The sequence below is a fragment of the Drosophila ananassae genome, chromosome XR, assembly GCF_017639315.1.
Source record: "Drosophila ananassae strain 14024-0371.13 chromosome XR, ASM1763931v2, whole genome shotgun sequence".
Classification (NCBI taxonomy): Eukaryota; Metazoa; Arthropoda; class Insecta; order Diptera; family Drosophilidae; genus Drosophila; species Drosophila ananassae.
The window spans coordinates 18,715,677-18,729,508 of NC_057932.1; the positions used below are offsets into that span (position 1 = coordinate 18,715,677).

At 38.4% G+C, this 13,832-nt stretch overlaps 1 protein-coding gene and 1 long non-coding RNA gene across 5 annotated transcripts in view; one reads left to right on the top strand and one right to left on the bottom strand.

Moving 5' to 3' along the window:
• LOC123257687 overlaps positions 1–13,832 on the top strand; it is a 70,308-nt gene that overhangs the window by 23,642 nt on the left and 32,834 nt on the right. The gene's annotated exons all lie outside the window — the stretch shown is intronic.
• LOC6504411 lies at positions 302–1,814 on the bottom strand. Of its 4 annotated transcripts, none has more exons than XM_032452205.2 (4): positions 1,542–1,814; positions 1,296–1,466; positions 1,122–1,241; positions 302–1,064 (listed from the first exon to the last, which is right to left on the bottom strand). In XM_032452205.2, exons 1-4 carry the CDS (start codon positions 1,605–1,607, stop codon positions 813–815), a joined length of 609 nt encoding a protein of 202 aa, XP_032308096.1. In that variant the 5' UTR covers positions 1,608–1,814; the 3' UTR covers positions 302–812. The 4 variants fall into 4 exon arrangements, with proteins under 4 accessions (XP_032308096.1, XP_001967026.2, XP_014759458.1 ...); XM_001966990.4 differs by having other exon boundaries at positions 302–950; positions 1,065–1,241; positions 1,542–1,813; XM_014903972.3 differs by having other exon boundaries at positions 302–1,006; positions 1,065–1,241; positions 1,542–1,813.

Below are 13,832 nucleotides of genomic sequence, written 5' to 3' on the forward strand. Positions count from 1 at the left end.
AGATTATTAATCAAATCTCCGACCCACACTCGAGGTCACTGCAATAGGGTAACTTTCTCCGAACAATCTGAGTTCTCAAGGCTGGCTGAACTTTACAAAATGCCGAAAAGTATGCAAAGTTCTGACAAAAGTTGTTGCACTGATATCCTTGGGGGGGAGAAACTGTATCGATGTTGAGGGAAATAATAAGCAGAACTTGGGGGGACAGCAATTAAAGGTTGCTTTAAGATTTCTAATTTTTTTTGATGGGGAAATAAAGGTTTATCATTTTCGTCCCTATAATTATCAAGAGAATTTTTTGTGAGATAGCAAAAATAAAATATAATAAATTTATTGCCAGGATAATGATATATTGATAGACTCCTACAAAAAAAAAAAAAATAAAACTAAAACTATTCATCTAACAAATAATATCATCCAACATCCATTTTGTGAAACATCTTGAGCATAGTTTCTCATGAGAAATTTTGGGAGTTATCCTTCAGTCAGACCAGTTCTCCTGCAGTCCTTGTTAGAGGCCCTGCGGCCAGTCCAGGCCTGGCCAGGACACGAAATGAAATGAAACGAACCGAGACTAGTCCTTCAACCCCGAAACCGATGGATGACATTGGCCGTGACCCCTTTTGTGCCGAGAGTTTGGAGGTCGAGAATTGCAGCTTGTTGAATGCGGAATACCGAATACCGAAAATGCAACTTGCTGGAACTAATTCGGTAAAAGGATAATAAAAGGGATAGCAATCAAAGGGGGAGCTTTCTGGCCAGAGGGTCCTTCGGGTTCGGACTTGAAGGAAGACAGGGCTCGGAAGCAATCTTCATTTGTCTACGTGGGTCTTCGACTGTGAGGCAAGGATCCGCTCTAAGTATCTGTGATCCTCTTCGTATTTCATCTCATGCTCGTAGTGCTGACGAAGTCGAAACGTTAGCCACCAACCAGCGATGCTGACCAGGATCTGTGTGGGTGGTGGGCGTTGTTTTGGTTTTTTTTTTTGTTTTTTTGTTGGTATCCCTGCGGATACCAAACGAAAAATGTTTTCCTTTTGATGGGATGTAATTGAGTGGGTTACCTGCACGAATATGAGTGAGACAAGGATGAAGATCTCGATTATATCGTCGGTGGTCACCATATGCTCTATAAGTCCTTCGTTGTAATCGGTTTCCGGAAGTCCACGGGCCGATAAATGGAACATCCATGCCAGCGTAATGCAATCAAAAATGGTCAACAGGCAGATCCCTGACGAATACTTGGAATTAAAAAACTCAGAGTTAATTTCGAGGAAGGATATCATTGGACTTACGATGGCCAAAGCCCTGACCGAGTCCCAGAAGAGGGCCAGGAATCCTCCCGATGCCCAGGCCGTCATCAGGCAGCCAAGGACCACGCGCGATATTAAAAAATGACAAAATTTCGTATTTATGTGGTACAACAGTACAGTGCCACTGGTGGAGGCCTTCACTTCGCCATCAATCTGGAAGGGTGCAAGGATATTAAAGGACATTTCACCAATTATATATATTTTTTTTAAGACATTTATTTTTTTTACCGCAACTATCAATGTGGATAGAACCACCACTAGCTTGAGCTTTTGTGTGGAGAACCAACAGCACATGGTATATCCTTGTGCACGCTTGGGTATCCTTGGGAATCCTACGTTATCCTTTTATATCCTGTGTCCTAAGTATGTATGTGTTTTTGGGGCAATCTAAGGCCCCTTAAAGAGAGCTACCCCAGGGTGGAAAACTTCAATAGTTTGCAACGAATTTCGAACAAACAATTTTTGTTGGCAATATTGGCACGGCTAACGGAGACTAACTGCAAAAAAATTAAAACAAAAAATAAATAAAATATAAAAGGTATATAAAAAAAGATATAAAACAATTAAAACAAAATATAAATAATAATTGTAATAATAAATTAATAATACTCTTTCTGGTACTTTTTCTTGCAATTCTTTTATAAAAAAAACATATAAAACTCACTTTAATATTTTATTGAAAAGAAAAGTGTATCTACAAAGTCGACTTGCATTTAATTGCCATTTAATAGAGCCATATTGGGCAGCACTTTTCCTTTAGTGTCCTGCCAAATCAAACGAAATTGTTTTAAATGGCCAAAAGCTCATTGAGAAGGTTGGTTGCCAAGGGTTCGATACCATTATATCCCCCCCTCATCGTACGCCCCTGGGCTGCGGGGGTCACTCAACTTGTTCGTGGCTTGGCACTCAGTTTGATTATCATATTACGTTTGGGCCTTTTATGAGCCCAGAATGAAGCCAAGAAAATCAAGGGAAAAAAAATAAAATGAAAAGGAAGCCAAGCCGTTTAGGCCAAAGAGCATTTCTGGCCCAGTTAGCCCCTGGCCACGCCCACTAGCAGGGTATCCTTATTGAATTTAGTGTTGATTTGTTTGCATTCGCAGGCCATCAAAGTTGTTTTCGGCAAAATGTTGAAGGTTTCTGTGCCACGAACCGCAAATCGCGTTAAGCTGTTGTGTTTAGGAGTGTGTGGGAGTGTGTGTGTGTGTGTTGCCAAAAGGTTGTGTGTATATCCAGGGATCTCATACACAAAAATAAACACATATTTCCCAACACACCCACACACCCAGACACCACAAAACATCCAAACAACTAAACACCTAAACACACTTTGTATCCTTGCTAGGATACAGTTTTTAATGCTGTTGAAACTTGTCACTCTACTTATAATCAACTCGATTAAAACGAAGCCTATCCTTTTGTCTCCCAAAGGATATATGTATATGTATATGTGTGTGTGTCGCCTGAATCCTTTCACCTACCTAGTTGGTCCTGCCATTTTCGTCCTAGTGTTTTTGGCAGGCATTAAAACATTTGCAGCTCTCTTGCAGGCATCTTTTTAAGTACAGTAGAGATTTTAAATAAAAGAAGGATATATTTTTTATTTTTATTCTAAAATTTGAATGGCTGAAAATAATATTTAAGAGCTAATTACATTTTATTTTTATTTAAAAACCTATTTATTTCATTTTAAACTCTCTTTATAGTTTATTTAAAATAGATTTCTAAACTCTTCTAACCAATATCCTTTTAAGCCAATGTCCACTGTGGCTGGTAGTGTTGTCCTGCTGAGTGCTTGCCTGCCCGGAGAATTCCTTTGCTCCAGGCCCTCGTCCTGGCCCTCGTCCTGCCCCTCGTCCTGCCCCCTAAACGTGTATGAAATGTTGTGTGCATCTATTTTGTCTCCACTTTGGGGATTGACAAGGGGGGCTGTGAGGCGGGAAAGGGGATAAAAAGTGCAGGACAAATACTTAAGGACAAAAAAAAGGGGAGCGGGGATGGACTGTGTATTGGCCAAGGGGGACTGTGTGGCCAAAGGATACCCTGAATATTGTCCATTGTTGTCTGGCACTACCTTGGCTTGGACGGTAGCTTCTCTGCTTTTTTTGTTGTTTTGTTGGCCAGCTGTGCGTCATGTGCCACGCCCTACTGCCCCACCGCCCTCGCACTCCTGGCCAGCCAAGCCATTTGTCCTGCTCTCCTCCTTTTGGCCTTTGTCAATGTAAACAATTTAATTTGCTTAGTTGGCGTAATATTCGCCATCAATAAAGAACTTTGGGACTTGACTGTGAGTGTCTGAGTCTCTGTATGTCCTAGTGTGTGTGTTAGTGTGTGTGTGAGCCAAACAATGACTATCGATAACAGGCAAGACGACGCAGCAGAAGGAAAAGGAGGCAAGAGGCTCGTCTCATGTCCTTGTGGCTTTCTCTCGACCATCGTCTGCAATCGAGTCCTGGACGCACTTGAAATAAATCTTGGCCAGAAAAAAAATTAAACACCCACCAATATACACACAAGCAAGCACACAGACAGATATACTTTACTACACAGAGAAAAACAAAAATGGGAGAAATTAAAATCAGAAATAGAAAAAATCGTTGAGATAATATGGGGCGTATACTTGATATTTTTGAGAGAACTTTACTTTTAATGTCTAACTTTTAAATTCTATTCTAAAGTGGTCTACAAAAAATTAAAACTATTAAATATTGTCTTATTGAATATGTTTACCTTTAATTAATTTTTTTTTCTCATTTTTTTTATTTAAAAAACATTAAAAAGAAGTTATAACCCTTTAACCAGAAAAGTTATATATTTAGCTGATTAAATGTATAAATTAGATTAAAAATTAAATAATATTTGTTAACTATTATAATAAATATTATTTTAATATTTAATCCTTTAAAACTCTCATAAAAAATTTCTGTCAGTGTCTCACTGAATGGTCCACTGTACGGGCCAACATTAAATCGTTATGGCCAACATCTTTTGTGGCAGAAAGTCATTCAGTCCGTTAGTCAGTCACCCAGTCGACCAGTGTCTGTTCGAATTACCTCCCCACTGACCCCCCATCCCTGCATCCCTCCATTGCCCCTTCCGCCCTTCACTTGTTGACCGCAATTCCGTGTAATTGTTAATCTCTTGCATTGATTTTCCATGCACTGACCATTTTCAATTTTCCCGCCATTTTCCCAGCAGCCCACCCACTCTCTCTCTTGTCGTAATGATTCGATAATCAAATTAGCTTTCATCAATTGACCAATTGAAGTTTTCGCCTCCTACGCTTCCTTTCTTAATTCCAGTCGGTGGGGGCAACGGTGCGTATGATTAACATTGCATTCCCATTCGCAGGCAATCGAAATTGAAATTGAAATGAAACTGTGAAATTATAAAGGGGAAAAAAAAGGGAAAATAAAAGCATATTCTCTGGCTTTCTCTAAAAATTCTACCAATTTAAAAAATATTATTAAATAGTAGTTACAAATTAATAATAATATTCTCAATCAATATTTCCTCCTCTAATCATTTATTAAATAAATAAAATAAATATTTAAACAATATGATACAAACTATTAAACCCAAAACTAAAATTTCATAAAGGTTGTTTAATGAAAAACGCCTCAAAGGATGTTGTTTGCTGACTTTTTTGATTGAATTTATGTGCGAGTGGGTGTTTTTCATGCGAATTGCCCCAATTGATGGCTAGCTTTCAGTGGCAGATATTCGAGAGTTTATTTATTTTTTTGGGCTCGGTTTATTAATTCGTTTCATATGAAAATGGCAAACGGAGGCAGAGTCTGGCCCAGACATCAAAGACATCACAGAAAACATATAAAACATATCATAAATAACAGACAATTATGCGGGCAATGGCCAAAAGGCATTCCTTTCGCCGGATTCAAAATGGAAATGGAAATGGACATGGAATGAACAGGACATGGATGTGGATATGGATGTGGAACGAAAAATGCCCAGGTGGGCCAAAGGATCTAGGCTAAATCATGAATGGATAAGTGGGTGGTGGAATCCAGAAACCAGAATCCTGAATTTCGAATCCTGAATTCAGACAGCCTGTCAGCCAAGCCAACTGATTTATGCATTTTGCTGCCCCAGGACCTCTATAGTAACTCTACTCTTGAGAATCCTTGCCTAATTATGTGGGTGTGTGAGTGTCCTGGTGTGTTGGTGTATTGGTGTGTGGCAGAAGGCCCAGGACTCGTTTAGATAAAGTCAAATATTAATTCCAGACTCTTTAAGCAATTCCATTTAATTTTCATTAGCAAGAGCCCGCAAATTAGAAGAAACTTTGCCTCCAAAAATGTTCATGAATATTAAAATATTCAAATTCCAAAATGTTGGTAGAAGAGAGCGCTTCCCAAAAACAGAAAAAAAATGGAAAATGGTAGCCTAAAAAATACACTCCCCCCCCACATTCCACACCTCTTGGGTAAATAATAAAATTTGAAATTCATAGACTGTCACCGGGGTTTCTGTTTATTTTTTTTTTTTTGGTTTTCTGTTTTTATTTTTTTGGTTAGCAATTATTAACCTTATTTGCTTGCCGAGCATTTCAATTAGTTTATAAATTTGTATTTAATGATAAAATAATACATAACACCATACCCTTATATAATGCCCCAAGAAAGCCACAGACTCATTTTTCATTGTCAGCAAATTGGCCGGGGCTTAAACGGTCGGTTTTTGTGTCGATTTTAATTAGGGCTACGGTCTCAGGACACCCAGGACACTGGACTCTAAACGGAAAACCAAAAATTCCCCCACAAAAAAAAAAAAAAAGCAGAAAAATAAAAGACAACCGAAACCAAAAACCCCAAAAACGTAAACCCCAAAAAGAAAACCGAAACTGAAACCTTAACCCTCGGGGCCAGGAGACATCACATCGCACAGAGTCAAGAAACAGGACGAAACACAGGACAGACCAGAACAGGAGGACAGGACATCATTACTGCCGAGGCTGACCTCCCGAAAAATCTAAGCGGTCCTGGCCATAAATCACATAAACGCCGACTAAGCCAAAAAACACAATGGTCACAAAAAAATCAGACAAAAAAACAGACCAGCACTGCGGAGAAAAAATCCGTAAAGAAAATAACAAAAAAAAATCAACCAAATTGATGAAAAGCTAAATTAGTAAGAAGATTTGCCAGATCCTTTGGAAATGGCCGAGTTGGTGGGGTTTTCTATAGAAGGTTTAGGTTAGAAAAATAATTAGAGATTATTAAAAAATAATAAAAATTGCATATTGTTATATTTTAATACACAGTTTGCTCTGAATAATATTCATTAAATATTTTAATTAATTTTTGTGTCAATATAATTATTTATGTATCAGTAAGAGGATATGAAGATTATAGAAAATTATGTATCAGTAATATAATTTAAAATTTTTCCCCCAATTTAAATAATCTTAAATTATTAGAAAATATTTCCAAAATTAATCCGATCCAATTTATTAATTTTTTTTTTCTGAGGAAGGACCAGAAACAAATGTTACCCTTTAACAAGGACACCATAAAAACAGAGAAACTCTGTGGACTTTTGGCCAGAAAGTGAAATACACAAAAACAAGGGCAAATCCGTTTTTAGGGTCTTTAGGAGAGGAGGGTGGGGAAACAGGAAAGAGATGTGGGGTTGAAGGTTGCGAGGGTGGGAGGAGAACCTTCTCGGACGAGGTTCACGGCCAGAGCACATGATAAAAATTGACACCATAGTCCGGGGTGGCCGATTGCCCGGATGGTCGGGCCGTAAAAGGCCTCCGGAATGGACACCGGACAGAGCGGACAAGGCGGACAGTGAACAGGACGGACAGAGAAGGACTGGCTGCTGCCGTTTTGGCCTGGCCTGTAATAAAAATGTCGTTGCATTAGTGTCTCAAAGTGCGTTGAGTTCACTTTCAGGAAAAGTGCGAGTATGTGTTTCCCTCATTTTTTTTTTTTCTGCAAGTGTATGTGTGTGTGTGTGTGGGTGTGTAATAAAAATTTAGTATGTGTCACATTGTTGCCAGGACTTGGTGTCGTCGTTGTCCTTGTCCGTGAAGTCCTTCTATCCGGAAGTTGGCACTTTAGAGACTTATTTTTATTGTGACTTTCACGGCTTCCCTTGGCGTTTTTGGCCAAAAAAGGAACAAGAAAGTGGCCAACAGGAAATATTTTGTCATTAGGCCATGCAGATTAAGTGTTTTTATTCGGTTTTATGGTACTTTTGGGTCTTGGCCTTCACATCGCTGTCCGACATTCGTCTTGATTGATTCGATTCGATTTGACTTAATTCCCGCATATTAATCATACGCCCCGTGGCTCTCTCATTCTCTCTGTCTCTTAAAAAGAAAACATTGACAGCGACGACAGTGACAACAAAAAACAAATCAAGCCAGAAATCTTATTCAAAATTTGAAGGCATCAAGGCATTTAGGAGAGTAAACAGCCCTCGAGACATCCTCGAAAAAGTAATTATGCATGGGTATAGTAGAAAATAAATAGACGTCCATTGGGGTTGCTGTTTTTACCCCCCCTTTTAGCCCCTTTAAATGGTTTTCATTTTAATGGAGGCGTCCACCGACCCTCGTACAAACTCGATTAAACTCGAGTCTCGTCTTCTCGCCAGATTGTGGAAACTTTTTGGCCAGCAACTAGTTTCAAAGTCCTTTAGTTTTGCTTTTTATTTGTTTAATTAAATTTATAGAGAGCGAGAAAAATATTTAAGGGGTATATTTTATTTAAAAGTAATTATTAAAGCGACGAAAGTTTTCTATTTTACTTTATTTATTTATTTTCTTAACAAATTCTATGAAATACTCTTTTAAATTAGCCTTAGACAGTATAGCTTTTAATTTTCAATATAAATTAAAATATTATATTTAAAGATTTAAATCTAAATCTAATTTCTAAACTCTTAATAGCCCTTTAACTTTTTTAATTAAAAGCCAAAGTTGGGAAATATTTTATCGTATCTTGCCTGGAAACTCTTTACAACAATTAGGGATACGGAACTAGTTCTTGGCGGAGTGACTGGGCCGGTTGCCACGCCCACGCCCTAGGGAGGGCGTTTGCCGTTATTTATTGATTACGTGTCATATCACTCATACGCGCCGTTGTGCGCACAACCATTCCCCACTGTCTCCCCCACTGTGCTTCATTTTCGATGCGATTCGATTCGATTGAAATGTAACGCAAGTGGAACGTGCCCAGAAGGATACGTGGGGGATGCCGAAGGACCAGAAATATGGCTATATATATATATGGGGGAGGGGGCGAGGGCTATGGCGGGGATGGGAGGAGGGAGGTCCTGTAGCAGCATCAGCCGCCAAACGAAACTTGTGCAAATAATTAAGTGCGCTTAAGTGATTTGCTCGACATCGACATCGATGACTACATGAAGATGACGATGATGGTGCACTGAAAAAAAATATTTAAAAAATATTATAAAATATTATTATAGATATTTTTAGGGATTTATTGGATTAGGAGTTTTATTTAAACCATGTAGATAGTATTTAACATATAACCTAAATACATATATAATAAATTCTTTCAAGTTTTTCTTCCTAAAATTCTTAAAATAATTAAAAAAATATTTTATATAGTCTGTGGAATAATTTTGTTAATCAAAAATATTTAAATCTGATTTTTTATCTTACAAAAAGAATACATTCTACCAACTCTCTAAAATACTATTATTTTAATCTCACATCAAAAATCCTTAAAATTCCTAAAATTCAATCTAAGCCATGCAACTAATATTCCAATATAAAGCAACAATTTTTGCTCTTCCTGTAAGCATGTAAGGATGCCGAGGATAAGGATGTGGATGTCCTTGCGTATGGCGTTGCGCCTGTGGCACAAATAGGTCAACAATTTGGCCAAAGAAACTTGCCTGATGCCTCATGGCGGATGGTTGATGGCGGATGGCTGATGGCTGATGTGCCTTCAAAGTCACTATTGTTTGCCAGATAAAGATGAAAAGTTCATCAGCCTATATGTCTGATGAGGGTTTAATCTCTTAACTAATATCTTTTTATAAACTAAAACTTGTATCAGGAACTTTGGGTCTTGGTTGGTTCAACTACAAATCGTTTGTTGGAAATCATTCAGCTGTATAAGTTGGACAAATTTCCACAATCTATCACGCGGCTTGAGAATTGTATTCTTGTATTTTTTTTTTTTTGGGAAAAATAACAACAAACCCTTGGAAATATCCTGGGGCTTTAGATGTCCTGTTTTTTTTCTGAATCTTCTCCCCCGCCATTTGAATTGCCTTTGGAAGCAATCAGCAACTGCTACTTCTACTAGGGTTATGTTCTTTCAAGTTTACAATGGTTCTTACACGGCTAGAAATTATAGAAATTAAATTTTTAAAAATATTATATATTTTGAAAGGAGTTAGGGGAAATAAAATATATATTTTCTATTATATATTAGTAAAAAGTACAAGATACCCGGTACTTCTTACAACTTAGATATATCTTTTGTAAGAATACCATACCATTGTACCATACTCTTCTATTTAACTATGACTAGAAAAATGATCAGCCCTCAAGATATATTTATTATTATTTTTTTTGTATTAAATAAAATATATATTTTTTTCAAGTGTACAATTCCTGACTGGCCTGACTCTCTTGTTGTCTAAATTTGATCAAAATACCAAACACAGCTGAACAAAAAAAAGCAAAAACAAAGTGGAAACTTTCGCTTTCTGTTTGACTGAACAAATTTGCTGAAATTGTTGAAACAATCCGTCAATGCCGTTGGGTGTCGTGCCGCCTTTGCTGCACTTGTTGTTGGTGTTGTCCTTCGGAATCCTTGGCAACTGCAGAAGGAGCAGCATCCAGCATCTAGCATCTGAAACCGAAACTATAAAACCATGTTTTCATCTTGTTTCTGCCATCGTTGCAGTAGCTCCTCCTCTCCTCTCCACTCATTTTGAAATCCCAAATGGCCCGCAGCTGCTGCAGGTAGCCAAGGGATTCCAAGCCAAGGACATGAAAGGGGGAGAAGGACTACAGTCAGGGGGGGAGTCCATTTTACAAGGGCAAGGACAGTGCTGGGGATAAGAAGGCTGGGGAAAATCTGGAGAAGCAGACACGAAGGTCGGCGGAAGGTCATCCCACAGCAGCAATTAATGTTGCAGTTGACCCCAAACCCACACACACACACACTATCACACACACTCTCGCATCTATATTAAATACCGTTACTGTCCATCCCTGCAAAAGGACATTAAAAATGCATTTCTCATATGGCGTCAGTCGAGTGCAAATAAATATCTGAATAACTCAAAAGCGCATTTTAATTAACTTTCACTCTGCTTTCTCCTTTCTCTCTCTCTCTCTTGCTGCGAATGGTTCACCTTCATTTGACCTTCCACTCAATTAAACGCCCAATTGCCGCATTCTGTGACATCTGAACTGCAAATCTGTGGCTAAAACATTCCAAACATTCATTCAAAGCCCCGAACCCACGAAACTCAATTTGCATGAAAACCGAAAGTCCTCCGGGGCTCACAGTTGACAAGCCACATTTACAAGTTTGAATCAGACTGTGGAGAGTTATAGACATAGTTTACGATTTGGCATCAAAAATGCTACAAAATATTAATATTAATAGTTCAAGGGAACTTATAAAGATGAATATTTGAAGAATATTTTTCCAAGAAATGGGTTTCCGTCCTATATTGGCAAAGCGATGTCTATATCTTTGACATTTCTGATCCGATTCTTGAGCGAAATGTCTTAAAAGATTTCTGGATCGATTCCCCATCGATCTGCATCAAAATCTGGAAGCAACATATTTTTTAAATTTTTTGTCAATTTTTGTGGGGAGACCCCTGCCCAAATGGGGAATTCTTGGTTTCGCCCCATATGGGGCAGGGCGATGTCCATAACTTTGCCATTTCTGATCCGATTCTTAAGCGAAGTATCTTAAAACAATTGTATATCGATTTCCCATCGATCTGCATCAAAATCTGGAAGCAACATATTTTTGAAATTTTTTTGTCAATTTTTCGGGGGAGATGGGGAGAGCCTACCCACATGGGAAATATTCACATTTTGTTCTATCCTATTATAACCTTGAGCACATCCCCTGGGAATATAATTATTTTAAGAAAGCATCTAAAAACACAAATTTGTTTACCTGTATTTCCTAGGCATCCCAAAACTTTAGCCATAAATTGCATTAAATTCAATAATTTCTGGGTCCCGAGAAAGTGAAAAAAAGTTTGGCCCTAAATTTCTTATGACCTTGAGGGAGTGGGCCACTTTTTTTGTTTTATTTATGAAAGCCACCCAATACGCAGACTTTTCCCTCCCACTGTTTTCAAGGGAAAATATTTCTTTTATTTTTTTTGCAGAAATTTCCGAGTCTCTAGTTAGTAGCAGGCAGTGGAAGTGAAACATGTGTTCGTATCCTACATTGTTCCAACTTAATTTTCAATCGATGTGAGTTTTATGCAGGGGGCGTGGCTGTACGCGTGAGGCGTAAGGGAGTCGGGGGGCGTGGGACTTGTAATTATGAGCGATTGGCGGAGCGAAGCCGCAGAAATTGAAATTGTTAGCAGACTGGGGAGTGGCAGTGTCACCAACTTTGGCACTTTAAGTGCTTCCGTTCTAATGTTCTACACTCTCATGGCTTTCCACAAAGATTTTCCCCAGCCCTGCCCCTGCCCCCGCTCTCTGCCCCCATCTGTTGCCAATGCAATTTAATTAAGACCAACAAAGTGGAAATTTCGCGCCCTACAAGAAGAAAAGCCCAAAGAAAATCGTTTTTTTTTCTGTCGGGGCCAGGAAGAAACTAACGAAGCGTTCGAAACATTTTTTTCCCCCAAAAGGAAAAGAAAATAAAGGAAAAGTTCAAATGAAAATTAGAAGAAAAGCATAGGAGAAATTATAAAAAAAAAAAAATAATAATAATAAGTTGTTCAAAAGCAGTCACAGCGGAAATTATGTTGCGGCCAGTACTTTATTTTTATATTTTTTTGTATATTTATTTTTTGATGAGACAAAGCCCTAAGGCCATTAAAAAAAATATACCCAAATTAGGAACTGGCCAGTGGCCACTGCTAATGGTGCTTGAAGGAGTCGACAAAATAAATAAATAAGAAAATCCTGTTTCGAAATTCCGGTTTTCTGGATCCTTGAGAGTCCCTGTCAATTATTTGCATTTTCCCTGCGAAACTTGACAGTTGAAAGCGTCCTTTTCTCAATTGCACATGGCCGGCCTTAAATGTGGCTTAAAGGGGAAGGTGGGGGATTGGGTGTGTCCTGACGGGGCATCTTGTGGCACTTGCACTTGCTCTTGCCACTTTCCTGTTACCTCGTCCTCGTCCTGCCACTTGCCGGGGCAGTGGGGCGCTCATGCATAATTCCCCCGAAAAACCCCCATTTGGCTGTCGAGAAACTAAGTTTCTGCTCTTGGCTTAGTCCGGTTAAAGTTTTTAATGGCCGGATACCCTGGAAAGTGTACAAGATTTTCCAAAAGAGAAGCTCTACGATTATTACAAATATTTGTTGTCAAAAAAAGTAACGACTTTTAAAGGAGTTTGTTTTGCAAAAATAATAAAAATATAAAGAAAGGACAAAAGGAAGCAGTTTCCAACACTTTTTCTATGTTAACAATTTCCTACTTTGGAGAAGAAACATATTTTAAGAAATATTTTACCCATTTTTACAAAAATAAACCTTAAAACCTCCACCTTTCTGTATTAAACTGAACCACACGTTCGTTTAGAAGCTAATATGATTTCCATCTGCCATCGGAGCTAAATCTAATAAAATCCAGGACTCGCTCTCGGATCAAGGATATCCTTCGGAACACCTTCTCTGATTTAATTATAATTTTTTTTCCTCCCGTTTAGTTGCCAATTTGTCGTGAATCCTGGCCCACTCCTTGCTACCCTGGCGAGTCCTTTGGCAGAAACATTTCCACATGCATGAGAACATTTTGGCCAGCAAGGATTCACCTTCGACAGGTGGGGGAGGTGGCTGTTCAGGGGCAAGGTGGGTGCAGAGATGGGCGTGGCCATGTATGTGTTAAATCCGTCGACTGCATCTGTTTATATTTATTCAGCTTTTAAGGATTGTAGATTGGACATAAAGGGTCTTGTGGCTGTAATTGTGTTAGTGTTTGGGTTTTGAAACTTAAATAAAGTTGTGGGAATAATAAAATATTATTCATATTCTGAGATTATTTTTGAGTTTATTTATTATTTATTTAAATAGAAATTATCTGGAGGCAATTTGGTATTTTTTAAATATTTAAAAAGATTTTTTCAAGGACCCTTAGTCATGTTTTCAAGAAAACCTTGCTAAAATGTTTTTAAAATTCAACTTTTTAGGCTTAACTGCTTTTCACCTCACAGGTAACTCACTGTATCCCTCGAAAGGACAATTTTGGAATCCTTGTCTGATTCAGAATCCGAGTCCTTGTTTCCCTTGGCTTCCGTTTTTCCGCTTTTCCGCGTTCCGGTTGCATAATTACGTATGCAGTGCGTCGCTGGGCC

Bases quoted from the DNA above. Each gene is read 5' to 3' on its own strand.
- LOC6504411 (XM_032452205.2), bottom strand. From the start codon at position 1,607: ATGTGCTGTTGGTTCTCCACACAAAAGCTCAAGCTAGTGGTGGTTCTA. The intron at 1,467-1,541 runs GTAAAAAAAATA...GCACCCTTCCAG, and splicing joins TATCCACATTGATAGTTGCG to ATTGATGGCGAAGTGAAGGC. The intron at 1,065-1,121 runs GTGACCACCGAC...ATATTCGTGCAG, and splicing joins AAGGACTTATAGAGCATATG to GTAACCCACTCAATTACATC.